A 26,952-nucleotide genomic window follows, 5' to 3' on the forward strand; every position below is an offset into this window, starting at 1 on the left:
GGCAGCCCATGAAGCTGCCAGACCTCTTGTGGAATGAGCTGTGACTTGTTCCGGGGGAACTAACTTGTTAATTTTATAAGCCTCTTGGATTATTTTCACTAACCAGTTGGCAATGGTTCTTGAGGAGGTCGCCTGACCTCTCCTATAACGGGAGGGAATCACAAATAGTCTCTCTGTTTTATGAATGTCCCGAGTTTGAGTAATATACAACATCAATGTCTCTCCAATATCTAGAGGATGAGGGACCTGCGGCTTTAGAATATCAATGTTGGAATGTCCAGCAAACACTATAAATCTGTGCCATACTCTTTGATATGTTGTATTAGTGGATGATTTTCTTGCCTTCAACATTGTCTCTATGACTTTCTGCATACAACCTAAAGTCTCAAGTTTCCTCCTCTCAACTTCCAAGCTGCTAGATTTAATTTGGTCGGATCAGGATGAGTTACTGGTCCTTGTGTCAATAGGTTGGGGAGTATCGGTAGTATTATCGGCTGTTGTACCTTTTAATCTCCATAAAAGAGGAAACCACAGGGTTTCCTCGGCCAGTATGGGATCACAGCTATTAGGGTCACCTCTTCTTTCATCAGTCTCAGCAACAAGCAATGGATTAGCGGAACTGGAGGGTAGACATAGGCTAGGCTGAAACACCATTGAGTCGACAACGCATCTGTTGACACAGCTTGTGGTGACCAGGTTCTTGAGATTAATTTCTTGCATTTGGTATTTTTGTAAGTAGCCATCAAGTCTAACTGTGGAACTCCCATCTGCTCGCATATTAACTGGAATACCTCTGGGTGTAATGACCACTCATTGTTGTTTAACATGTTCTGCTGAGATAGTCTGCTGTCGTATTCCTGGGCCCAGGTATGTATACTGCAGTTAGGCTGTGAAAGTTCTTCTCTGCTAGGCAGAAGACTGGCATTTCCTCTTGTAACAAAGTCCTTGATTTGGTTCCTCCCTGTCTCCTGACATAGGCCATAGCCGTCTGATTGTCCATCTTCAGTAGTACATCCTGTCCCCGTAGTTGATCCTTGAATTTGTTGAGTGCCAAATACATCGCTCAGATCTCTAAAATGTTGGCAGGTGTGTGTTTCTGGGATGATCTCCAGCGTCCCTGTATGGAATGGGATTGCAGATGTGCCCCCCCAACCATTCTGGCTGGCATCCGTGGTAATTGTGATCTGTGAGGTAATTTGGATCGATAAAGTCTGTTTCAGATTGTCTGGATTCAGCCACCACAATAGACTGTTCTTCATCTCTGGTATTATTAGAATCTGCTGGTTCATGTGCTTTGTGTTCCACTGATACAAAAACTATTTCTGCCACTGTCTGCAATGCCATTGAGCCCACCTCACCATTGGGATAGTTGAGGTCATGGTGCCTAGCAGGCTGAGACATTGTCTCGCTGTCAAAATGCTGCACCCCATTGCCTTCTGTACTTTCAGAAGTATCTTGTCTAGTTTCTCCATTGGTAGTCCAATGGAATTGTGTTGAGTCTGGATAAGTGCCACTAGAAATGTAATTGCTTTTGTGGGGTCTAGTTGGCTCTTGGGAAGGTTTACTTTCCAACCGAACCTGTGTAATTCCTCCAGAAGAATCTGTCTGTGTTGTAATATTGACCGTTTCTCCTGATCTAACAGGAGAAGATCGTCCAAGTAATGGAAGAGTCTGAGTCCCCTTACTTGTAGTATCTCTATTAATGCTATCAACACTTTGGTGAAAGTCCTTGGAGCTGTACAGATTCCAAAGGGTAAGCAGCGAAACTGTAGGTGAATATCTCCCACGGTGAACCTGAGATACTTTTGAAAGTCCTGGTGAATTGGTATATGTAGGTAGGCATCTTGTAGGGTGACCGACAGAGCCCAGTCGTTTACCAGTATTACTTTAGTTATTGTTTGAAGTGTTTCCATTTTGAAACGTTTTAACTTTATCAAGTAGTTGAGTTGTCTTAAATCCATCACAGGTCATAGGTCTCCCGTTTTCTTCTTGACGAAAAACAGTGGGGAATATATTCCCTGTTCTCTTTGATGTTTTGGGACATCGACTACTGATTTTTTGAATAATAGATCTTTTATATATTCAATGAGTATATCCTTTTTGTCCTGTGTTTTCGGGATTCTTGTTATTTTGAAGATATCGGATGTTTCTTAATAAAACTATCTGTGACCCTCTGAGATTGTTTGTACTACCCAGGGATTCTTGACATTCTCCATCCAGACTTTTTGAAAGATTTGTAGTCTTCCCCCCACTGGTACCGTCTGGATGAGCTGACCATCAAAAACTTTTTTGTTGGCCTCCAGTCTGGTTAGTTTTATTCTGTTTATTCAACCAGAAGGGTAGATTGAGAGCTCTGCCAATTTTTCCTGTAATCTCTTCCAGGTCTATAGGCTGCACTGTTTCTAGATTTGCAAACAAACAAATTCCTCTGTGAAAAATGTTGCTTCTTGTTTTTCCGATCCTGGGGAATTATCCCCGATTTACTCCCTGTGACACGTCATATGGCTGCGTCCATTTCTTCGCCAAACAAGCTTTTCCCATCATAAGGGATTTTGCACCAGTCCTGCCTGGAAGTAGGGTCAGCTGACCACCCTTTCAACCACAACGCCCTCTTTGAGATGACTGAACGTAGCATTGCCCTTGAGGAACATCTTAGTACATCTATGGCTGCTTCCTCCAAGAAGTCTGCTGTCAATTTGACGTCGTCTAAGACAGTGATTATGGACTCCTTGTTGGTGTCTGATCTTAACGCTACCTCTATATTTGGTATCCATGACTTTAGAGCTTCTGCAACGGATGTCAGGGCTATCACTGGTTTACAGGCTCCTCCAGGGGTTATATAAGATTTTTTTGAGTTAGGAGTCTATTTTCCTGTCCATTATGTCCTTAAAGGATTCCGCATCTTCTCTCGGTAGCGTAACATATTTCGCCAAACCAATGACTGATGCGTCAACTTTAGGAGGTTCTTCGAGAGAGGTTAACTTACCCTCTTCCATTGGGTATAACTTATTCAATCTGTTTGAAAAAATACGTTTTTTGTCCATTTTTTCCATTTTTCAACTATAATATCATTAATAGTCTTAATTAATGGGAAAGTTTTACACATTTTTTTCAAATGAGGGTAATATTCCCTTTGACTTGTACTTGGCTCTTCGTTATCTTGTTCATCCAGCCATTCCATCGCCTCTCTCACAGACTTTGTACATGGCTGCACTAAGTTAAAGTTGAATCCAACCATAGGTTGGTCTGTATCTGTCCGGTAACTGTGAAGGTCCCGGTTGAAGTGATAAAGAATCAGATTGTGCCACAGGTGGTGCCGGTATAGATGAGCTGTACTCGTTCATCGATTCCTGAACAGCTTCTCTTATCATTGACGCAATATCTGTGGGCTGCTCAGTCTCTCTGCACATGCTGCTGAAGCATGCTGGCAGACTAATTTTCCAGGCAAAACATCATCTCCACATGCCCAACAACATTTTCTTGAGTAGTGTCTGTGGTCAGATCGATGCCTATTAGGCGATCTACTATGATGCTGAAGCATGCTGGCAGACTAATTTTCCAGGCAAAACATCATCTCCACATGCCCAACAACATTTTCTTGAGTAGTGTCTGTGGTCAGATCGATGCCTATTAGGCGATCTAATATGATCAGGTCTCCTAGATGAAGAACGTTTCTAGAACGAGACCTTTGCCTCGATTTTGATCGTCTCCTAGAAGATGACTTATGTTTATTAGATCTTCTGGATGAACTTGACCGACTCCTGTCTTGCTGATCAACAGGCCTGCAAGGTAATAATAGTCGGTCAGTATAGCGCTCTTTTACACCTAGATAAATAAAAAGACTTACCAAGTTTCCTACCTAGTAACCTGTGCCTGGTCAGTCTCCAGTATACAGGTAGTCCCCGGATTAACCAACGAGATAGGGACTGTAGGTTCATTCTTAACCTGAATCTGTTCTTAAGTCGGAACAATGTGCTATCTCTGTCCCCTGTACCTCCCTGTGCCTCCAGTGTCCCACTCTGTGTCACCTCTGCCCTCTATGCCTGCTTATACAAGTTTAAAAGCCATTTTTTCTTTGATTTTTTAAAATAGATTTTTTCAAAAACTACAAGTCTAATTTGAACATTTTTTTGGGGGGGCTTGTTCCAATGGAAACACTGAATCCATGTTGTTCCTATCGGCGGGTCATTCTTAAGTCGGACATTCATAAGTCGGGGACTGCCTGTATTAGGTTCCATAATACAGCAACTGCTGTAAGATCTAGTATAATTTCAGCTAGAGAAATGATAGGAAATATATACTTTACCCCCTGTGCTCCCGATGTTTTAATAAGTGGTGTAAATACCTATAGAATACTGGATGAGTATCCGAAATTTCCTCAGCCCGCAATACACCGCTCTGCTCCATGCTTGCAAGCAGAGAACTGCAGTGCTGAGGGTTTAAATAGCCCTCCCCCTCTCCAACATCCAATAGGAGAGGAGGGTGGGACTGCATGCACAATCCACCAATCAGGATGACCGAGCGACAGACTGGGGAGGAGACGCAATGGCCGGAAGATGGAGCGCACCGTGGAATGCACGCCGCTCCTAACTACGCTGAAGGAGGAAGCGTGCGTCTCAACCATGTGGCCAGAGCGCACGGCGAAGGAACCACTGGGTAAGGCAGCATTTAGCTGCTATGTTACCTGCTCGTAGAGGGAGCGGAAGGAGCCTTGCTCAAATTCCCGTCATGTTCTCTGTGGCCAGAAACAGAGTCTCCCCGCACTGCTTCTTTTAGTCACAGTGGAGGAACTTCACGCAGGTGGCCAACCTGCATGACATGGTAGGAAACCTTCTTTCTCTTTTCCTTAACTGCATTACACTGGTCCATGGAGGTTTTTGGTGATGACGAGGACAAAAGACTACTGGGGGGAGCTTATGGGAGAAATTTATAGACTGGGTCCTATGGGGGTTAAGGGGCGGGGCTTTACCCGATCGTGCTGCCATGGAGACATATGGAAAATATATTTTAGCCAGCAACAGGAAATTATCTAGATTTAACAGGGTGGTGTAAGGCTCCCCGTCTCCATCTTAGTTTCTCAGTGAAAAGCATCTGTCCTTCCCATCAAGCCTGGCAATCAAATTGTCTGTAAGTAGGCCTTTATATTAGCATTTTGTTAGTTAGAACGCCTGTAGAAAGGTGTATACATTAGATAGCTAGATGTATGCTGTATATTGCTGTACTATGTATACTGAAATATATTTGTTTGTATTGTATTGCAGTTTCCCAATTAAAGTAAATAAGGAAAGACAAAGTACAGAGAATCTCAGTCAAGAAGCAGATTCCTCCACGTATTGGACTTATTTACAGTGTTTAGCTGACTGTCTAGCTGCACTACACAGGACAGTGTTGTGAGGGCAGTACAGTGAAAAGACAACAGCACAGCAGGCTTAAATACAAGGAGTCACTGCACATCAGACATGAGTCTAAGATCAGGGAAGAAGTATACATCTGAGAATGTGCCCCGCGACACAGCAAGGCAGCGAGAAGAGCCCTAGTGTCCAGCAAGAAGAGACAAGATCACATGTCTCCAGAGCATCCAGATCCAGTAAGCGGTCTTCAGCAAGTTTCCTAGCAGTGAAAGCACGTGCCAAAGCAGAGGCAGCCCATGTACAGCTAGCCTTTGCAGAAAAAGAAGCCATCAATGTTGCGTGAAAAGGCAGAACTAGACGCAAAGCTGCATATTCTAAAAGGAGTCATCAGGCAAAATCAAGTAAAATGAGCGGTACTTACCGGGGGCTTCCTCCAGCTCCAAGCTCCCAGGATGTCCCTCGCCGCAGCTCTCCCCGCAGCTGTTCGCCGCAGGTCCGTCCCGGTCCCCGGCGATGATTTCAGAGCGACCTTCAGGTCGCTCTGTACTGCGCCTGCATGGCGCAGTGCGCTTGCGCAGTTCGCTCCGGCCCATGTGGCGGTGATTGACAGCGCCGCTCATGCAGGCGCAGTACAGAGCGACCTGGAGGTAGCTCTGACGTCATCGCCGGGGACCGGGTCGGAGCTGCGGCGAACGGCTGCGGGGAGAGCTGCGGCGAGGGACATCCTGGGAGCTTGGAGCTGGAGGAAGCCCCCGGTAAGTACCACTCATTTTTCCTTGACTTTTCCTGATGACTCCTTTAAGGTTCAGAGTGCAGCAGCTGCTGCAGAAGCAGAGGCTGCAGCTTATATAGAAGAAGATATATCAGGATGTGAGAAAACTCAGGAGGGCCCTGCAGTTCCAGAGAAACCTATTTCATCTGAAGAACGCACAAGTGATTATGTCTAAAAACGTAATAGTGTGAAAACAAATGAACAGTTGCCAAAAACTGAACCAGCAGAATTCAGACCAAAGCTAGCGGAAGCCTCAAGTGTACCAAGTCAGCTTAATGACATGAGAAGTACTAGGCTAGTGAAAGAGACACCTCCAGAATCCATTAAAAATGAGAACCAGGGAATCTCACTTCCACAGCCTAAAGTTTATATATCTGAACAACAAATGTCCAAGATATCAAAAAATACCTTATCCGCAAAGAAATGGTTAATTCCAGCTTTAGCAAGTTTGACGACTGCCCTGAGAACTACTGGTCCTGGAAATCATCCTTTCTGAGTGCAATTAGAGATTTGAACTCATCAGCTTTAGAAATACTAGACTTAATGATAAAATGGCTCAGTACTGAGTCAGCACAAAACGCAAAAAGCATGCGCAGGGTGCATCTATTTCACCCCTCAGCTGGACTCGATATGGCCTGGCAGAGATTAGAAGATATGGTTCACCTGAGGTAATTGAAGGTGTCTTTTTGAAAAAACTCAAAGACTTCCCCAAGCTGAGCAATAAAGATAATACAAGGCTGCATGAATTAGGTAATCTTCTTCTAGATATATATGGAAATACAGAGGCGCCAAAAGAGTAAAATATTCTAAAAAGTTTAAAAGTGCTCAGGTGGCGGTGGTGGCCCGGCAGCACCCAAAGACAGACACGATGCTGTTGATTGAAGATATAGCAATTTATTCACATACTCCCATAAAAAATGCAACGCGTTTCACGGGCAACATCCCGCTTCATCAGGCAATAAGCAACTGGAGTATTTCACAGCGTGGGGTCCAAAACGTGCTTGGCACCTCTGCACGTTTTGGACCCCACGCTGTGAAATACTCCAGTTGCTTATTGCCTGATGAAGCGGGATGTTGCCCGTGAAACGCGTTGCATTTTTTATGGGAGTATGTGAATAAATTGCTATATCTTCAATCAACAGCATCATGTCTGTCTTTGGGTGCTGCCGGGCCACCACCGCCACCTGAGCACTTTTAAACCTTTTAGAATATTTTACTCTTTTGGCGCCTCTGTATTTCCATATATATCAAGTTATCCACCCTTGGTGGAAGGGTGACAAACCCTCTTCTTTTCCTTCTACAGAGCGACATCTTAGCCCTGAGTGGGGACAGGCCTAATCTCCCCACCTGCGTATTCAGTGGTTGCCTAAAGGGTAACACAGGTTTGTAAGTATATTACTTACTTTTTCACCATTACCTCAATTTCCAAAACATACTACACTATATTGGGCTCTCGGTCTCCATTTGGTTGTTTTCTTCTAGATATAGAGTGTGCCAAAGAGGAAGGCTTTTTGCCAGGACTTGCATATTTAGACACTGCTCAAGGTATTAATCCAGTAGCAGAGACGTTACCATATCCTCTGCAAGTGGACATCTGTTGGAGCAAAGTACAAAGAAGAGAATAGAGTGGGTTTTCCCCCTTTCTTTTTGTTTTCTAGATTTGTACAGCAGCAAGCAAAGATCAAATGTGACCCCAGGTTTGCCTTCATCAGTAATGGTAATCAGCTATCCAAACCGGAAGCCCACGGCAAGACGCATGTGTCCACACATAAGACAACTGTGTCCCCAGCAGCTGCAAACTGCCAAAACAGCTTCAAAGTAACCCCTATAGTGAACCTTGACAATGAATGCCCAATTCATCATAAGCCTCATTCACTTAAAAATTGCAATGGGTTTAGATGCAAACCTATTAAGGAGAGAATGGCCTCAATTCACCAAGCTTTATCGAACACTTTATCAAACATTTGATAATTTACCTCATGAATAAAATCTAATTTTGAATTCACTAAGGTGTTATAGATTTATTGAACATTTTATCAATAAAACATTTGATAAATCTACAGCACCTTAGTGAATTCAAAATTAGATTCTACTTATGAGGTAAATTATCAAATGTTCGATAAAGCTTAGTGAATTGAGGCCAATGTCCTTTCTCAAGCAAAATGGGATGTTTCAAGTGTTGTGAAACAACAAAGCATATTGCTAAAGACTGTAAGACAGCAGTTGACTGCTCAGAATGTGGCAGTGTGACACACATCACAGCCCTGCACCCTGATCTACCTCTATCACCAACAGAGACTGTAGAAGCTGGGAAAGATCAGGGCAGGTAGCAAGAAGAGAGTTCACTTTCTCCAATAGTAACCAAGTGCACTGAAGTGTGTGGTCAAGGTAAGAGCCCCCGGTCATGTTCTAAAATCTGCTTCGTGACTGTATATCCCACTGGGAGAAGAGAAAAGCCACATAGATGTATGCAGTTATTGATGAGCATAGCAACAGATCATTAGCAAGGTCAGAGTTTATTTATATATGCAACATTAAAAAAAAGTGCAGCCCCATACACCCTAAATACTTGTGCAGGGACAATGGAAACTGCTGGCAGAACAGCTACAGACTTTATTATTGGTTCCTTTGATGGAAAAAAAGTGACTTCTACTCCCTACACTGATAGAGTGTGATATGATACCTGAGGGCCGAACAGAGATTCCTTCTCAAGAGGAAGCTTATCATCATCCTCACCTTCATTAAATTGCTCACCTCATTCCAGTCATTGATCCAGATGCCCCTATGCTGTTACTTCTTGGGAGAGACATCTTACAAGCACATAAGGTTCGTCAGCAAATTAATGGATCATCCAGTGCCCCTTATGCCCAAAGACTCAATCTAGGGTGGGTTGTTGTTGTAAATGTTTGTTTAGGGTCAACACACCAGCCAGACAGGGTCTGCACCTTAAAGATCTGTGTCAGCAAATTGTCAAGCATCTTTCTTCAGTTCATGCCCGAGTAGCTTCATCATAAAAGAAAACTTTGTAAACCTAACAAAGCTATGGGACTCTCCTTCTACAAGCAACAAAGAAGATGCCTTCTTCAACATAGAAACAAACAACCTAGGGGTTGGAGTGTTTCAGAGATCAGAAAGGAATGATAAACAAGCTCTGTCTATAGAAGACCAAGTTGTCCTCCAGATCATGGATAGAGAGACTTATCAAGATGATGATAACAGTTGGGTAGCCCCTCTGCCCTTTCGCAAGCCAAGGTGCCGTTTGCCTTGTAACAGAGAACAAGCTATGAAACGCCTACACTCTCTTTGTAGAACCTTACAGAGGAAGCCAGAAGTGAAAGAAGATTTTACAGAGTTCATCAAAAGACTGTTGGAAAACAATCACGCAGAAGTTGCAGGACCATTAAAACAAGATAAAGAACACTGGTATCTGCCAATGTTTGGCGTTTATCACCCCCACAAACTTGGCCAAATAAGAGTGGTGTTTGATTCCAGCGCAGAGTGTGAAGGTGTCTCTTTGAATAATATACTGTTAAGTGGCCCTGACCTAAACAATACACTACTAGGTGTTCTCATGCGCTATAGAAAGGAAGTTGTTGTCTTCACAGCAGATGTACAACTCCTTTAAAGGGAAATTTGACTGGAAGGAACCCCTCTCACCGGTGGAGAACCTGGTGGTAAGTGTGGCCCCACATAGACACCTCATATCACAACTCTACCATATTTTACTGATGTTTTCGCTTTCTGGAACAGTAAAATTCCAACAAGCTTGGGAGGAGCATTTGGGTCAGGAGATAGAGGATAACCAATAGCAAAAAATGTTTGTGTTTAATCACAAGGGATCATTAAATGTATCGACACAAGAATTAGGTTATAAGATTCTATCCAGATGGTATAGGACTCCCAAGGTCCTTCATAGGATTTTTCCCACGGTCCCAGATAATTGCTGGAGATGTGGGGCCCCAGATTGTGGCATTCTCCATGTTTTTTGGTCATGCCCTTCCCTTAAGTCATACTGGGAATCCATTCACCGACTCACTGAACAGATTACCTGCTCTACCTTGAGTTTTGTCCCGGGTACCTGCCTCCTACACGATTCCGACACCCCAGTAAAGGCCAATAAAAATTAAAAAAAATACAAAATCGCTCACTGTTCATCCCCTCAATGCAGCCAGAGCCTTGATCCTTTTGAACTGGAAATCTCCACATCCGCCTTCTATTAAAGCGGGACTGTCACCATAAAAATCAAATTTCAGCAGCAACAGTCTGAGTCAACTGGTCTGAGTGTATTAAGTTATAAAGATGATAATCTTGCATTCAAAACTTTTCTGCTGTTATGGTTTGCAGTTATCACATACTTAAGGAGCACTGGCCCTTTAGTATTCAGTGCCAAACAGTTGCATGCTGGGGGTTCTTTTTATCTATAATATACTCCTCCTCTTCCATTTATTTCCCTGCCTTGCTGCTTATCTGAAACCTTACTCCTGCTCACTTGTGTTTACAAGCAAGTCTGAGGTGACTCAGCGACTGGAGGAGAAAATAAAAAAAGATAAGGGCAGAAATGACATCAGTATTTAGCCTCAGCTGTGGGCAAAAGACATGGCCCCCAAAAAGAACAGAATTCTCTTAAGTTACTATATAAAATTCACTGAAATCAAAACGTGGAGAGTACAATACATGTGTTATGCAAGTAGATCAAATGTTTATCTACTTATATATGTGTTTTTTCCCTGGCATAGTATGGCTAATCCTACTGCTTTAAGGCCTGGCTACAAAGGGTTGATGCAATTGATGCGATGGAAAGACTGATCCTCTTGTCACAAGATCGCTCAGAGCATTATACTATTACCTGGTCAGTCTGGTCTGAATTCCAATGCTCGGATGAATATAAACATAATATGTCTTCCTAAATATCCTCCTACACCCCCCACCCACCCGGTCTTGCCTCATCTCTTCCTTTCCTGATCCCCCTCTTTCCTTCTTCCCCTTTTTTCCTCACTACTCTTCTCTTTCTTTGTTATGGCACTTGAGTTTATTATGCTGATGTATGCTTTTATAGAATGTACCATCTAGAATATACTGGAAACAATGAGGACTTTTACTGCTACAGGATCTCACAGTTCAACTTCCTTGTTATTACTGATTTTATTGAATTTTCGACTTTTGTACATTTGAAACAAATACCTGTTTTACTATATTTGAGCTTATATAGTACAGACCAAAAGTTTGGACACACCTTCTCATTCAAATAGTTTTCTTTATTTTCCTGACTATGAACATTGTAGATTCACACTGAAGGCATCCAAACTATGAATTAACACATGTGGAAGTATAGCACATAACCCAAAAGTGTGAAACAACTGAAAATATGTCATATTCTAGGTTCTTCAAAGTAGCCATCTCTTGCTTTTATTACTGCTTTGCACACTCTTGGCATTCTCTTGATGAGCTTCAAGAGGTAGTCACTTGAAATGATTTTCATTTCACAGGTGTGCCGTCAGGTTTAATAAGTGGGATTTCTTGCCTTATAAATGGGGTTGGGACCATCAGTTGCGCTGTGGAGAAGTCAGGTGGATACACAGCTGATAGTCCTACTGAATACACTGTTAGAACTTGTATTATGGCAAGAAAAAAGCAGCTAAGTAAAGAGAAACGAGAGGCCATCATTATTTTAAGAAATGAAGGTCAGTCAGTACGAAAAATTGGGAAAACTTTGAAAGTGTCCCCAAGCGCAGTCTCAAAAACCATCAAACGCTCCAAAGAAACTGGCTCCCATGCGGACCGCCCCAGGAAAGGAAGACCAAGAGTCACCTCTGCTGCGGAGGATCAGTTCATCCGAGTCACCAGCCTCAGAAATCGCAGGTTAACAGCAGCTCAGATTAGAGACCAGATCAATGCCACACAGAGTTCTAGCAGCAGACATCTCTAGGACAACTGTTAAGAGCAGACTGTGCAAATCAGGCCTTCATGGTAGAATATCTGCTAGGAAACCACTGCTAAGGACAGGCAACAAGCAGAAGAGACTTGTTTGGGCTAAAGAACACAAGGAATTGACATTAGACCAGTGGAAATCTGTGCTTTGGTCTGATGAGTCCAAATTTGAGATTTTTGGTTCCAACCACCGTGTCTTTGTGCGACACAGAAAAGGTGAACGGATGGTCTCTACATGCCTGGTTCCCACCGTGAAGCATGGAGGTGTGATGGTGTGGGGGTGCTTTGCTGGTGACACTGTTGGGGATTTATTCAAAATTGAAGGGATTCTGAACCAGCATGGCTACCACAGCATCTTGCAGCGGCATGCTATTCCATCCGGTTTGCGTTTAGTTGGACCATCATTTATTTTTCAATAGGAAAATGACTCCAAATAAGGGCTATTTGACCAGGAAGGACTATTTAAGGGCTATTTGACCAGGAAGGAGAGTGATGGGGTGCTGCGCCAGATGACCTGGCCTCCACAGTCACCAGACCTGAACCCAATCGAGATGGTTTGGGGTGAGCTGGACCGCAGAGTGAAGGCAAAAGGGCCAACAAGTGCTAAGCATCTCTAGGAACTCCTTCAAGACTGTTGGAAGACCATTTCAGGTGACTACCTTGAAGCTCATCAAGAGAATGCCAAGAGTGTGCAAAGCAGTAATCAAAGCAAAAGGTGGCTACTTTGAACAACCTAGAATATGTCATATTTTCAGTTGTTTCACACTTTTTTTTGTTATGTACTATACTTCCACATGTGTTAAAACATAGTTTGGATGCCTTCAGAGTGAATCTACAATGTTCATAGTCATGAAAATAAAGAAAACTCTTTGAATGAGAAAGTGTGTCCAAACTTTTGGTCTGTACTGTATATCTCGTTTTGTTAACCAACACAAAGTAATGTACACTTGTAATACTTTTTACTGTTTGTACAATAAACTTTAATAGTGAAAAGAAAAACAACAACAAGTGGCTCATCAAGGGCGTCACATAACAGAAGGTGCAATTAGAGCTGCAGGATTCTGGATCTTTGGGAGTCAGCGTCTTGATGTCTGCCATAATATACAAATGTGTTGCCTGCCGTAAGCTGAGAGGGACATTTAAGCCTCCTGGCGGTTTATTAAAAATCAGCAAAGTCTTTTTTTAATTTTTTTTTTCATGTAGCGAGACAAAGTCTCGCTACATGATAGCCGCATCCCCCCAGCCCCTGGCCCCCTCCTACGCAAATTTATACATGGGGCTTTATGAAGAAGCCTTCGTGTATACGAATTCATTATTCCACCAGCACACTTTGTGCTGGTGGCGTTTTATAGATGACATCTTTTGCGTATGGAGGGGGCCACTGAGCAGCTTGCAGGAGTTCGTATTACAGCTCAATGACTCGTGTCCTTATGTGCAGCTCACGGTTCACACTGATGCAACTAGTGTCCCATTTCTGGACGTTGTGGTTTCCCTTGGTGCCACAGGGGTAACGACAGCTTTACATGTTAAGAGCACGGATCGAAATTCAGTGCTCCATTTTAATAGTTTTCACCCCACTGGCACCAAGGTTGGCATTCCACATGGTCAACTCGCTCGAGTTGCCAGAATTGTCAGTGATGAATCTACTCGGGAGGCACGGGGATGAGAGATGGTGAACAAGTTTAAAACAAGAGGTTATCCTGACCATTGTTTTGGGCCCAGATCCAAGAGGGGTGCGGGAAGAACTGGGGTCAGACTTCCTTTTGTCTCCACATTCAATGTTTGCAGTGATGCTATTACACATAGCATCCGCAAACACTGGCACATTCTGAGAGACGGGTTGCCTATAGTTGTTGAATTTAGGTACCCTCCCCTAATGTCTTTTAGACGCACTCCGACGGTACGAGATAAGATCACGGCGGGTGTGCCCACGCGTTCAGAGGGGGGTCGTCGTGGTATGTACCCCTGTCTCTGTTGTCACATGTGCAATAATGTGATTAGAGGCAAAACCTTCTCGCACCCTTCCCTGTGTGCACCCATACCAATCAATGGTTTATATAATTGCGATTCTACATTTGTAGTTTATATGCTAAAATGTCCATGTGGTCTATCATATATTGGTAAGACTACACAGCGATTGAAAGATCGCATCTCTTCACATAAATCCAATATATACTGAATCCACAATGTAGTTTGACAGTGGCGGAACACTTTCACAACTGCCGACATTCGGTCTCTCAGTTGAGGGTCACTGTTATTGATGGGGTTCCAGTGGGTCTTAGGGGAGGTAGTCGCGACAGGGAATTGCTTCGCAAGGAGGTGTATTGGATTAGGAGATTGGGGACAATGGGGTCAGGTGGTTTGAACAAAGAATACAATCTCAGGTTTTGTATATGACTTGTACTTGGATGATGTCTACTGTGATTGGTCTGATACATTTTTATTCTTATTTTTCTAGATGCTCTTTTCCTGTTTTTATTTGGAGTATGCAGCTGACCTGATGTGGAATCTGTAAGTGTGTATTACAATATTTAATTGTTTCTGTATTTACAGTTTTTTTGAGCCAAGTTATGGAGTATATATTTTTTTAACAGTAGATTTTTTTTTTACACTACATGTCAGTTCCAGATTGCACAGCATTTACCTATGACATATTTTCAGAATGCACACACTGCATTGCGTGGTGTTGTCATTCTGAGCAGCGTATGGCCTCATAGACCATTGGCCGGCGGCTTTTCTCCGCTCTGATTGGCCTGGTCTTTTGAGGCGGCGCCGCATGAGGTTGATGCGTAGCGTCTGGCGTTTCCATGACACTATTCACTCTCCCAAGACGCCTTGCGGGGTCCTATGACTTCTGACAGCGTGTACGTGCGGTAGTGAGCCGAGACGTCACGCTGGGCAGTGCTGGGCCTTGATTCCGATTGGTCGGCGGCAGTTTAGTGCGCCGACACGTAGAGGCAACACTGAGGGAGGTTCCTGCTTGGCGTCTGGCGTTTTTTTGGCTTGGGGTGAGTAATACTCACTATGTGGCTCTTTTTCAGGTCCCCATCAGGTCCGCTGGTAGTCCCGCCCACACAGTGGGTGTATAAAGATGGTGTTAGTGTATGTTCACTTTGTCAGCAGTTTGAGGAAGGGCTTGTCAGCCCGAAACAGCGTCTGTCACTGTTATGCTTTGATTCATTAAAGAGCTTTACTTACTATTGGTGGTGCCGACCCATTCATCCTTTGTCTCAACTGTGCACAAACTTTCCTTGGCCGACCACTGTTTACGATCTTCAACGTTGCCCATTTATTTGTGCTATTTTAAAAAGAGCTTGAACAGCGCACATCTTGAAACCCCAGTCAGGCTTTGAAATCTTTGTCTGGGAGAGATCTTGCTGATGCAGTATAACTACCTTGTGTCTTGTTGCGGTGCTCAATCTTACTAGTACATGAAACGGTCTTCCAAAACCTCACCTTGGTAGCAGAGTTTAGCTGTTCTTTACCCAGTTTTAAAGTGGACCTGAACTCTTGCTCAGGACAGAAGGAAAACATGGAGAAATTGCACCCTGTATGTATTTTGAGAGTTTAGCTTGTTTAATTCCCCCTCATTTGTGTCTAATTACAAGTTGATTGGGATTGTAATTTGACCTCTCCCATGTCACATGACTGCTATGGCAGATAAACTCATTTGAAAGTACAGGATGTTAACATTATGTCTACTTCCATGAATCAGGAAGTAAAAACAGTGCAGATATAATTTAGGATTTGTTTCAGTTGTAACAAAAAATGTTTTAGTTTAATGATTATTATGCTGTTGCGTATCTTTTAGAGCAGAGGGAACACTGAGTTCAGGTCCACTTTAAGCCTCCTACACACCTGTTTCTGTTTCAGTGAATGACTGTGTTTCAGCTTACAGGGGTGGGACAAAATAATGGAAACACCTTGAAAATCAACATATATTTGTCCACCTTTTGTGGCAATTACAGCCTCAATTCTCCAAGGTATTGATTCATACAAATTGTGAATTGTTTCACAAGGAATTTTAGCCCATTCTTCAGTTAAAACACCCTCTAGGTCTTTTAGAGACCATGGCGGCGGAAATAGACTTCTTACTTGAATCTCTAAAAACGACCATAAATGCTCAATAATGATGAGGTCTGGGGATTATGGTGGCCAGATGAGATGCTCAACTTCATTAGAATGTTCCTTGTGCCATTCTTTAACAATTCTAGCTGTATGGATTGGGGCATTATCATCTTGAACGATGGCGTTCCCCTCTGGAAACAGTTATTGAACCATAGGATGAACTTGGTTGCCCAAAATTCCTAATTAGTCTCAGCTGTTAATTCTTCCATGAAGGGAAATCATTGGCCCGGCAGATTTCCAAGAAATAGTACCCCAGATCATCACAGAACCCCCGGCATGTTTTACGGTTGGAAGAAGGCAGTCTGGATGAAATGCTTCTTTCGGCTGTCTCCAAATGTACACTCGGCTGGAGGTCGGAAATAAGGTAAACGAGGATTCGTCGTAGAAAATCACATTTTTCCACTGCTTGAGGGTCCAATTCTGGTGGTTTCTACACCACTCTAAACGCTTTGAAACATTTGTATTTGAGAGCATAGGTTTTCTAATTGCAATTCTTCCGTGGAATCCAGATTTGTGCAGCTCCTGACGGAAATTTTTCGTGGAAACAGGGTTCTGTATATGTTCATACAGCTCCGCAGTGATTTTAGGAGCCGTGGTGTTGCAAGCTTTTCTAACAATTCCATTTAGAGTCCGACGGTCTCTCTCACACAACTTCGACTTTCAGCCACAACTGTGCTTTGCTGAGGACGTTTTTCCTTCTCTCTCTCACACAACTTTGACTTTCGGCCACAACTGTGCTTTGCTGAGGACGTTTTTCCTTCTCTTTTAAAGGTAATCATTACTTTTAAGACAGTACCTTTTGAAATGCAAAGCACTCGGGCAGTTTCTGTTACAGTACCACCTGCCATACGAGCACCAACAATTTGGCCTCTTTGAAAGACTGAGATCTGCCATTTTTATAAATTATAACCAACTTTTGTTTCTGTAAACAACAATTATTTTAATTAAGCATATCAAATAAGAAAAATAATAAACAAAAAAAAATGTAACATATGTCAAGTTTTGATTGCTTAAAACATGTTCAAACATTATGATGCCAAAATGTTAGGCGTTTCCATTATTTTGTCCAACCCCATGTACATGTGACATTGATCGTTACCACCGGTTTGGTATAATTGGTTTGTCATACATCTGACTATGATCCTACAAAATCCCTGAATGTACAAGTGTACCTATAAGAGTTGGTACTGATTTGAAGGCAAAAGGTAGTAACACCAAAAAGTGCCGACCCCAACTTTTGCCTCTGAAACACCCTAATAATGTGTGGCCCGTGGATAAACTGGCCCCCAATGTCTACCCCTAGTGTACCGCCTGTATGTAGGCAGAGTGCCTCCCCTCTGTACATGGTGAATATGATGCAGAATGAAGTATGCTTGCAGAGTGCATGTGTATGATTACAGAGAGTGCATGTGCAAGATTATGCAGAGTATGTATAGAGTGCATATGGTGCAGTGTGTTGTGAAGTGTACTTATAGCTACCTCTCCTCGCCGGCCATCTTCTCTTCTCCCTTGCAGCTCTGCACTTGCTAGATCCAGGCTTCAGTGTCTTCTGGTCTGTGGGCAGCCATCTTAACGTCTCCCTTGCAGCTTTGCACTCGCTGCTGACATCTAGTGGCCATGAATGGAACTGCAAGGGAAACAGGAAGTGGCTCCCCTGAGCGAGAAGGTAGTGAAACCTGTTCATCTAGCAAGCAGAGCCGCATGGGAGACGCTGCAAGGAACAAGGAGAGGTAACTACGCCAGTGTCGGACAGGGAGGTGGAAAAACTGAGGAAATCCACCTGCTGGCCAAGCAGCAGAAATCCTGTGTTATCACTCTCAATAGAAGCCTCTATCAAGTCTTCCCTGTGAGTAGCAACATATGATTACTGCTGCTTGGCCAGCAAGTGGATTTTCCTCAGCTTTCCAGCTCCCAGTCCGACACTTAACTATACCCACATGTCTAGCATATAAGCCGACCCCCACTTTTAAGGCACCTTTTTTGTCCCAAAAATTTGGCGTATATACGGTATATATTTTAAAAAAATATATATAAATATATGCACCACATACAGCCTCAAACATAAACACAGCTCTAGATCCTATAAATGTTCTTTCTTCCAATGCCAGTAGAATGGAAAAAGTTGGCATAATGAAAAAACTTTGGGTCTTTTGTGGAGGGGTGGGGGGAAAGGGGTATAAGTAATTTGAGTGAAGCTGCCTCTAACGTGGGCTGCACAGTATCAAACCTTAAAGTAAAAAAAGAAATGTATACATACTTGGGGCTATCTCCAGCCCCCTTCAGGCTGATCGGTTCCTCGCCATCCTCCTCCGTCTGGATCCTTCGCTGAGGGACTTGGTAATCCAGTCAGTTATAAGAAAATACATTTCTGTTACTTAATCTCTGGTACCCTTTAATGTATCCATAGCTATAATCCAGTACATTAGTCTGGGATTCTTAGCACAGGGCGGGGTGAACATGGAGGAGTAAAAATACTGTCTGGTTGGCAAACCCCGACCCTGTCGAAGTGTGCTATGCTGTTGCGGACCCACTTAGATGTGCTTGTGGTACCCACTTTTGAGAAACTCTGTGTTAGTAGATAGGGTAAGGGAAGGTAGGAGTAGTTTAAGAGGTTAATGTTAAAAGTCTAGCAAGGGGTCTTCATTGGGAAAGGGGGGGGGGGGGGTGGAAGAGTTAGCATCAGGGGTTATAATAGTGGGTTAAAGTGTACCTGAGACAAAGGGATATCAAAATTGTATACATACCTGGGGCTTCCTCCAGCCCCCTCCGGCCAGATCGCTCCCACCCCCGGTAAGTTGTCCTGTTGGAGCAGGCACAGCCGGTCTGTGCACGCTCCCAGTCTTGCTCCTGTGGCTGGGAGCGTACTGTGCAGGCACAGAATGTTCCCGGCCACAGGAGCACAACGGGGAGAGCTTGCACAGCCAGCCTGAGCAGTATGCCCTGGATAAGAGGACTTTCCGGGGCAATTTGCGGAGGCTGCAAGCCACGGAGAACGTCTGCGTGAGAGCGATCTAGCCGGAGGAAGCCCAAGAATTTTTTTTTTTATTATCCCCCATCTCAAGTTTCCTCTAAGGTTAGATGTTTTAAGAAGGCAAACTTTTATTTTGCAGGAAGTAGAAGAGATTTGTTAAGGAGGGATAGGAGATTGATGAAACTGTGTGAAAAAACAGACAAAACTACCGTAGTAAAGCCAATAGTAGAATATTGGTTACAGAACGTTACCAATATTCTATTGGCATCAACTGGTGTGCCTCTTATAAGGAATTGCCCTTCTGGATTTTACTATCATTAGTTTTACATCTTCTGTTTATCTGGTTTTCTTGCCAAAAGTTGACTGGAGCGGGCTGCCAGTTCCTTCTCCAGCGGATGGTACTTGGTTTGATCTCTCTGCAATGACCTGCTCATCAAGCCTTTCACGATATAGCTTATTGTTTCATTGAGATACACTAGCCCCTTCACCACAGCAAGGCAATGATCCTGAAGGGATGTAACAGCTGAAAGAAGGCATGATTGACAGACAAATAGACAAGTGCGACGTGCAGAATTACATAAGGTCACTAAACATACTTACTACAGATACACAGTAACAATATTAATTTAATAGTACATGTATATTATTAGGGTTGACAGATCCAAGCTAAAATGACTCCAAATATAAATACCTGTAGAATAGAAACTACCAGGAAAACGCCAGCCACAATATATATGTTCCTTGGTAGCCACTCCTCCAGGGCAGATATACATCCTTTTGTGTATGTTACAGAAGCTCTTTCTGCTGCAGACTAATAAACGAAAAAAAGCAAAACATTATAAAAATTATATTAGCTATTCCCTACAGCATTCTATTCCGCACACTAGTTTCTACACAGAGAAAATGAAAATAGGCTTAGATTCTGCCCAGTGATTTGTAAGGAATGAGCAAAGGAGTGTCTGGCCTGTTTTTGGAGAGTAAGGGCCCCGGCACACCGGAGAGTGTTTAGCAGGTCGTTTTCATTTTTAACCATTTCATTCTCAGACTTTGTGTCCCCCTTATGGACTAGAGCAACTTTGTCATTTTAGCTACCGTATATACTCGCAAGCAAGCCGAATTTTTGACCCCCCAAAAGTGGGCCAAAAGTTGGGGGGTCGGCTTGCTTGCGAGTCATGGGTGGGTGGGTGTGTAGGTGCTGTCCCTCCCCGCTCCCCCCGCGGCCGCCGCCGCTGCTATTACCTTAGGCGGCGCCGCTTCCACTATCCCCGTCCTCCTCCGGTAACTAATTCACAGCAGCGCGCCCCTCGCTGCTGTAATGACGGAGGAAACCATAGAGAGCGGCCGTTACTATGGGAACCGCTCTCTATGGTTTCCTGCGTCATCACAGCAGCGAGGGGCGCGCTGCTGTGAATTAAATAGTTACCGGAGGAGGACGGGGATAGTGGATGGAAGCGGCGCCGCCTAAGGTAATAGCAGCGGCAGCCGCGGGGGGAGCGGGGAGGGACAGCACCTACACACCCACCCATACTGGGGCACTATGCTAGCTATATGGGGCACTATGCTAGCTATATGGGGCACTATACAAGCTATACTGGGGCACTATACTAGCTATACTGGGGCACTATACTAGCTATAATGGGGCACTATACTAGCTATAATGGGGCACTATACTAGCTATAATGGGGCACTATACTAGCTATAATGGGGCACTATACTAGCTATAATGGGGCACTATACTAGCTATACTGAGCACTATACTAGCTATACTGAGCACTATACTGGCTATACTGAGCACTATACTGGCTATACTGAGCACTATACTAGCTATACTGAGCACTATACTGGCTATACTGAGCACTATACTGGCTATACTGAGCACTATACTGGCTATACTGAGCACTATACTGGCTATACTGAGCACTATACTAGCTAAACTGGGGCACTTCACTAGCTATACTGAGCACTATACTAGCTATACTGAGCACTATACTGAGCACTATACTAGCTATACTGAGCACTATACTAGCTATACTGGGGCATTTTACTAGCTATACTGAGCACTACCTACCTATATTGGGCACTATACTAGCTATACTGGGCACTATACTAGCTATACTGAGGCACTACCTACCCATACTGGGCACTATACTAGCTATACTGGGACATACTGGGGGGATCACGCGGCCAGCGTTTCCTACCCCCGGCTTATATGAGGGTCAATCATTTTTTCCTGTTTTTTGGGGTAAAAGTGGGGGGGTCGGCTTACATGCGGGTCGGCTTGCTTGCGAGTATATACGGTATGTTCATATGTAATCAGTAATAACTTTATCCTTTCTTATGCCACCTATGATCTATATACTGTTTTTCTCAAAACAAACTAGACTTTCATTGGGTGGTATGTTGTCCCAAGAATTTTGTTTTCTACGCATTTTAATGGTAAAAAAGTGAACTTTTTTTTTTTTTTTTTGCCAATTTCAGTCTTAAAAATAAAAAGTGCCAGAGTAGATGACCACAAATACCATTTGGCTATGTCTAACGCTTACCACAAAACTTAAATTACTGTATATTCCTGTCACAATTTATGGTGACGATATTGGATTCTGAAATAAAGGTGGGTTTTCTACAAATCAGCGCTGCGTATTATGCTGGTGCTTTATAAATACAATAGATAAATATAAATACAATGGCCTTGATTCATAAAAGGCTGTGCGATAAAAAAATTTGGGACGTTAAAATACCCCATTCGGTATAGTAGACTTTTGTGTGCTAATTCATAAAAATGTTCACAGGTGCGGATAAAGTTTAGGAATTTACCGGCTTCAATAGACAAAAAAAATTGAAAAATGCATTATTTCTCAGTTTTTGCCAATGTTTGACTTCCCTAAGCCACCTAGAAATGGTGTTCTTTGAAACTTGACCTTCTAAAAGATTTGGTTACCTTTAAATATATCAATACTGCTCTTCTGACAGAGTGTGTAATCTAGCTTCCTTCTCATTGCCAGAAGGATCACAAAGAGAGGGAATAACAATATATTGTGATCTATGGAAGGTGGAACTGACTTTAGGAAGAGTCAGTTTTGAACACAACTCTGTCCAGAAAAACTTGCATATAAGGTTCTTTAACCTTTCTGGCGGTTCGGGGTAAGCCGCGCAGGAGTTTTTCTCAGGCCCTGCTGGGCCGATTTGCGCAATTTTTTTTTTGCTGCACGCAGCTAGCACTTTGCTAGCTGCGTGAGCACACCGATCGCCGTCACCCCGATTTTCTGCTATCCGCCGCGCCGCAGAGCCCCCCCAGACCCCGTGCGCTGCTTGGCCGGAGGCAAACGAAGAGGGTAGGGGGATGCCGCTGCATAGCGGCTATCATGTAGCGAGCCCTAGGCTCGCTACATGATTTAAATTTTTTTATTTTTTTTTAAACGGCTGCGCTGCCCCCTGGCGGTTTTTAATAGACCGCCAGGAGGGTTAATAGAAAGATTCCACGCACAGTCAGAAAACAGACAAGTGTATGGCACATCCCAATATATTGTAAGTGAGCATTATTACATTGGCAAATGTCCTTCCATCTCCCTGCAACCTTGAGCCTGCGTTTGCCGAAATGTCATTCAGACGTGTGCACTACTTTAACTATGAGGAAATTCACATTTCCTGGAGTGGTACGCGTGACCAAGCGTCAGCAGACGCGAAACGGCCGTCGCTCCACCATTCACTGCTTGAACACCCACCTCCTGCACTAAGTCGCCCTGCACCAGCCAGGACACGTAAGAGATGCTTGGCATCACCTTTACCACTCATATGGAATGGAAATGAAGCGCTGTATATGCCTGACATGAAATACTTTGTCATTATATGCCTATAAATTTGCACAAGACGCTACTTTGCTTTTTTCTTGTGGATTGGATCTTTAATAGAACGAGCCTGAATATTACCGACTCTTCTGGCAGAAGTAATAGAAACCAAAAAAGTAGTCTTTAACATCAGAATTTTTAAAGGATACGTCCAAGCAACACACAAAAAAACCCCACTTACCTGGGGCTTCCTCCAGTCCGTTGCAGCCGTCATGTGCCCTCGCCGCAGCTCTGGTGGCTCCCGGTCTCCTCCGCTGTCGAAGCCGACCTCGCCAGGTCTGGCTCCGGGTTGGCTTCTTCTGCGCTCCACGGCGCGGGTCACGTTGTCTCCCCGGCGTCATTAGGACAGTACTGCACAGGTGCAGTAGTTCTGCGCCTGCGCAGTACCATCCTAATGACGTTGGGGAAACCACATGACCCACGCCGTGGAGCACAGAAGAAGCCGACACAGAACCCGACCTGGCGAGGTAGGCTTCGGCAGCGGAGGAGACCGGGAGCCAACGAAGCTGCAGCGAAGGCACAGGATGGCTGCCAGGGGCTGGAGGAGCCCCAGGTAAGTGGTTCCTTTTTTGTGCGTTGCTTGGATGTATCCTTTAAAGAAGCTTGATGCAGAGGTGAAAGGTTTTATTAATGTACGATTAATATCACCCTAATATTTAAGGAGATACACTACAGCACATATCCTAAAATGACATGATTTCTCCAACCAAAGAAAAAAAAGTATTCACCTTTAGAGACCATAGGAATTTCTTGTCCTTCACACAACAAGTGTGCATTGTTCAAAATCCCTCAGTGTAATTCAGTGCTGTTGATCAAGTCTGTTAAAGGTTTGCTATTTGTTAAAGGAGATACATATTGATCTTGTGACCACTTATGTAAGCTAGAATGCATTGTTTGTATGGGTCTTTGCTATTGTGTATGTAAATATAATGACAAACTATGGTCAGTTGGCCAAACTTGTATGCCATCCTGTAAAAATCATCTGATTGGTCTGTAAACACACTGAAATGTTTAAGCAGCTGATTGGACTGTAAAATCCTGCATTTACTGACTGTCTATATCTATCCTGTTTTCAAGTACCTAAATCAGAGCATTAACATTGTACTTAGGGTGTGCTTCGTTATTGTTCTCCTGCCCAGAAAGATTACACACATGGGCAACTTGGGAATTTGAGGGTGGAGCTAAGAAAGGCGAGTTCTATCAAGAAGTTCATAAGGAATGTCCGTTGAAGAATTTAGGACCAAAGTAGGGTCCCAAGGATGTTGGAAGGTACTGGTCTGTTTTTGGCCACTGCCTTCACAAAAAAAAAAAATCGATAACTCTGATTTTTGGCCAGTCTAAAATTTAAAAATAAATAAAGGGCCACAACCTAGACTCTTAGGGTGCTGGGAGCCAGTCCCATTTCTACCTCATCCTGTAAAAATTCTAGAATTAAGGGAACATCATTTCCAGTGAATCCCTTTCTTAATTTTCAAGAACAAAATACTTTCCATTTTACAATAAATCTTTGATGTAGTTTTTTCTACAACTGACCATAGTATTGATTACCCGGTTGAAGAAGCGCCTCTGTCTTCCCATTCAAGAACTAGGCTGCGAGGGAAAATTTCTGCGGATCTGGGTGGAATTTTCCCTGTTGAACAAGAAGGTCTAGTCTGGGTGGAAGGAAGGAAGGAACCAAGGACCCCGTGTTGCCAGAATGCTCAACCCTAGAAACCAAATTCTGCAAGGCCAATATGGGGCTATGAAAATTACCTTGGCCAACTCTCATTTGATTTTCCATATTGTTCGAGAAATCAGAGAAAATGGAGGGAAAGCATTTGGAAGCACTTTGGGCCATGGGACGGATAGAGCATGCAGTCTTTCCAACAAGCAAGATGGATCCAGTGAGAAGAAGGTTTTTGTTTTTGTGTTGACTGGGAAAGCAAAAAGGTCCACCATTGAGGAACCCCACATGTCTGCAATCTCTTGAAATACCTCCTAGTTGAGAGACCATTCTGCCTCGCTGATCTGCAAAAATATTTAGTAGGCCTTTGATATGCACGAATGTTAGAGATAGGATATTTTCTTCGGCATTCGCCATAATTTCTAGAGGTAAGTCTCTCAGAGCCTTTACTCTTGTGCCCCCCTGCTTCAGAATATAGGACACAGTCACCATATTGTCTGACAGAAAGACTACATGTGAGTTTTTCAGAGTTGGCATGAGATGAGCTCCATGAAATTCGAGGACGAGTTGGATTTGTGGTTCCCAAAGTCCCTGGGTTTGTGCTTGATTGTACTGAGCCCCCCAACCGAAAAAGGTCTGTGCAGACCAGTGGTCCTCAAAGAGTGCGGCATATACAGAAAGCTCCGGCGGGGGTAATCAACCACTAGAGGCTCAGCTGCCTCCGGGCTACGCTGTCTCCTCTGTATTGCTGCTCGCACCACTTTAATGCAATACAGAGAAGACACCGTAGCCCAGGAGGCAGCTGAACCTCTAGCGGCTGATTACCCCGCCGGCGCTTCCTGTATATGCCACTCTCTCGACGCTGATGGAAGGAGGGGGGACCCCAGGTGAGGCGGGGGGGGATAGGATTTGGGCCCCTACCCCACTAACTACTCAGCTACCTCCCCTCCCACCCCGTCTACCTAATTGCCCACCCTCCCACCAATCACATGAGTAAGGCCGTAAGCGGCCGATACGCGTGGTGAAGGCGTTCTCACTGACCACCATGCGCAGCCCGACCACATACCCTGCATGAAGCCTACCATGGAGCCTGGTGCCGGCTGACCGTGTGGGAGGACGCATCCAAGAAGGTTTATGTGGCTGGAGAGTCTGCTGGCTGGCAAACACACGTGTGCACACGTTTTTCATCAGAATTGTCTGACACCCAAGGACCCTATCTGTCCTGCTGAGTATGTGGATTACGCATAGGAGTGGAAGCTGCTTGTCAAGAGACTGACATGATCCTGAAACACTGGATGGGAGATGATCATAAACTTTTCTGAGTGGTGAGAGCCTCAGTGAGGCAGATTCTTGCTGGTTTACTGCATCTTTATGCTTCAAGCTTTACGAATCCATGCTTTGCTCTTTCCCTCTGTGACCTGCATGTGCTTTTGTGGCTAGCTAGCCCTGTGTGGGACACTCATCCCCCTGCTTGGAACTCTGATTTACTCTAGCATGCTGTATTAACTATCAATTCCCTACTATTTAGCGGATGTATGATGGGATCCCGGGTGTGACTGATGTGATATAAGTGCAAGGTGCATGTGTGGGCCCAGCCGGCTGCGCTTGTTACATCGGCAGTGAGCTATGATTTTAAAGTAACATTTGGTGACTATGCAGTGGTGTTTTATATGTTTTGTAATAAACTTTTTCTATTGAATGTGTAGCAGGGTCTGTCCTTATAGTTCTTTTCACCCTCCCACCCCGGCTACCTAATTGCCCACCCAGCTACCCGACTTCCCACCCTCCCACCCGGCTACCTAACTGCCCACTACCTAACTGGCCACCCTCCCACCCGGCTACCTAACTGGCCACCCTCCCACCCGGCTACCTAACTGGCCACTCTCCCACCCGGCTACCTAACTGCCCACTACCTAACTGGCCACCCTCCCACCCGGCTACCTAACTGGCCACCCTCCCACCCGGCTACCTAACTGGCCACTCTCCCACCTGGCTACCTAACTGCCCACTACCTAACTGGCCACCCTCCCACCCGGCTACCTAATTGGCCACTCTCCCACCCGGCTACCTAATTGCCCACTCTCCCACCCGCCTACCTAACTGCCCACTACCTAACTGCCCACCCTCCCACCCGGCTACCTAACTGCCCACCCGGCTACCTAACTGCCCACCGTCCCACACAGCTACCTAACTGCTCACCGTCCCACCCAGCTACCTAACTGCTCACCGTCCCACCCGGCTACCTAACTGCTCACCCTCCCACATGGCTACCTAACTGCTCACCCTTCCACGCG

The 26,952-nt window shown here is 44.3% G+C and overlaps 1 protein-coding gene across 6 annotated transcripts in view; it reads right to left on the reverse strand.

Moving 5' to 3' along the window:
* Window positions 1–26,952, reverse strand: part of TSPAN14 (tetraspanin 14) — a 276,364-nt gene that overhangs the window by 4,056 nt on the left and 245,356 nt on the right. For all 6 annotated transcript variants that reach the window (XM_068255101.1, XM_068255102.1, XM_068255100.1 and 3 more), the window contains one exon: window positions 19,842–19,961. In XM_068255101.1, the coding sequence (XP_068111202.1) occupies window positions 19,842–19,961 (120 nt within the window). The remainder of the gene's footprint in view (window positions 1–19,841; window positions 19,962–26,952) is intronic.

Source organism: Hyperolius riggenbachi, chromosome 10 (assembly GCF_040937935.1).
Source record: "Hyperolius riggenbachi isolate aHypRig1 chromosome 10, aHypRig1.pri, whole genome shotgun sequence".
Taxonomy (NCBI): domain Eukaryota; kingdom Metazoa; phylum Chordata; class Amphibia; order Anura; family Hyperoliidae; genus Hyperolius; species Hyperolius riggenbachi.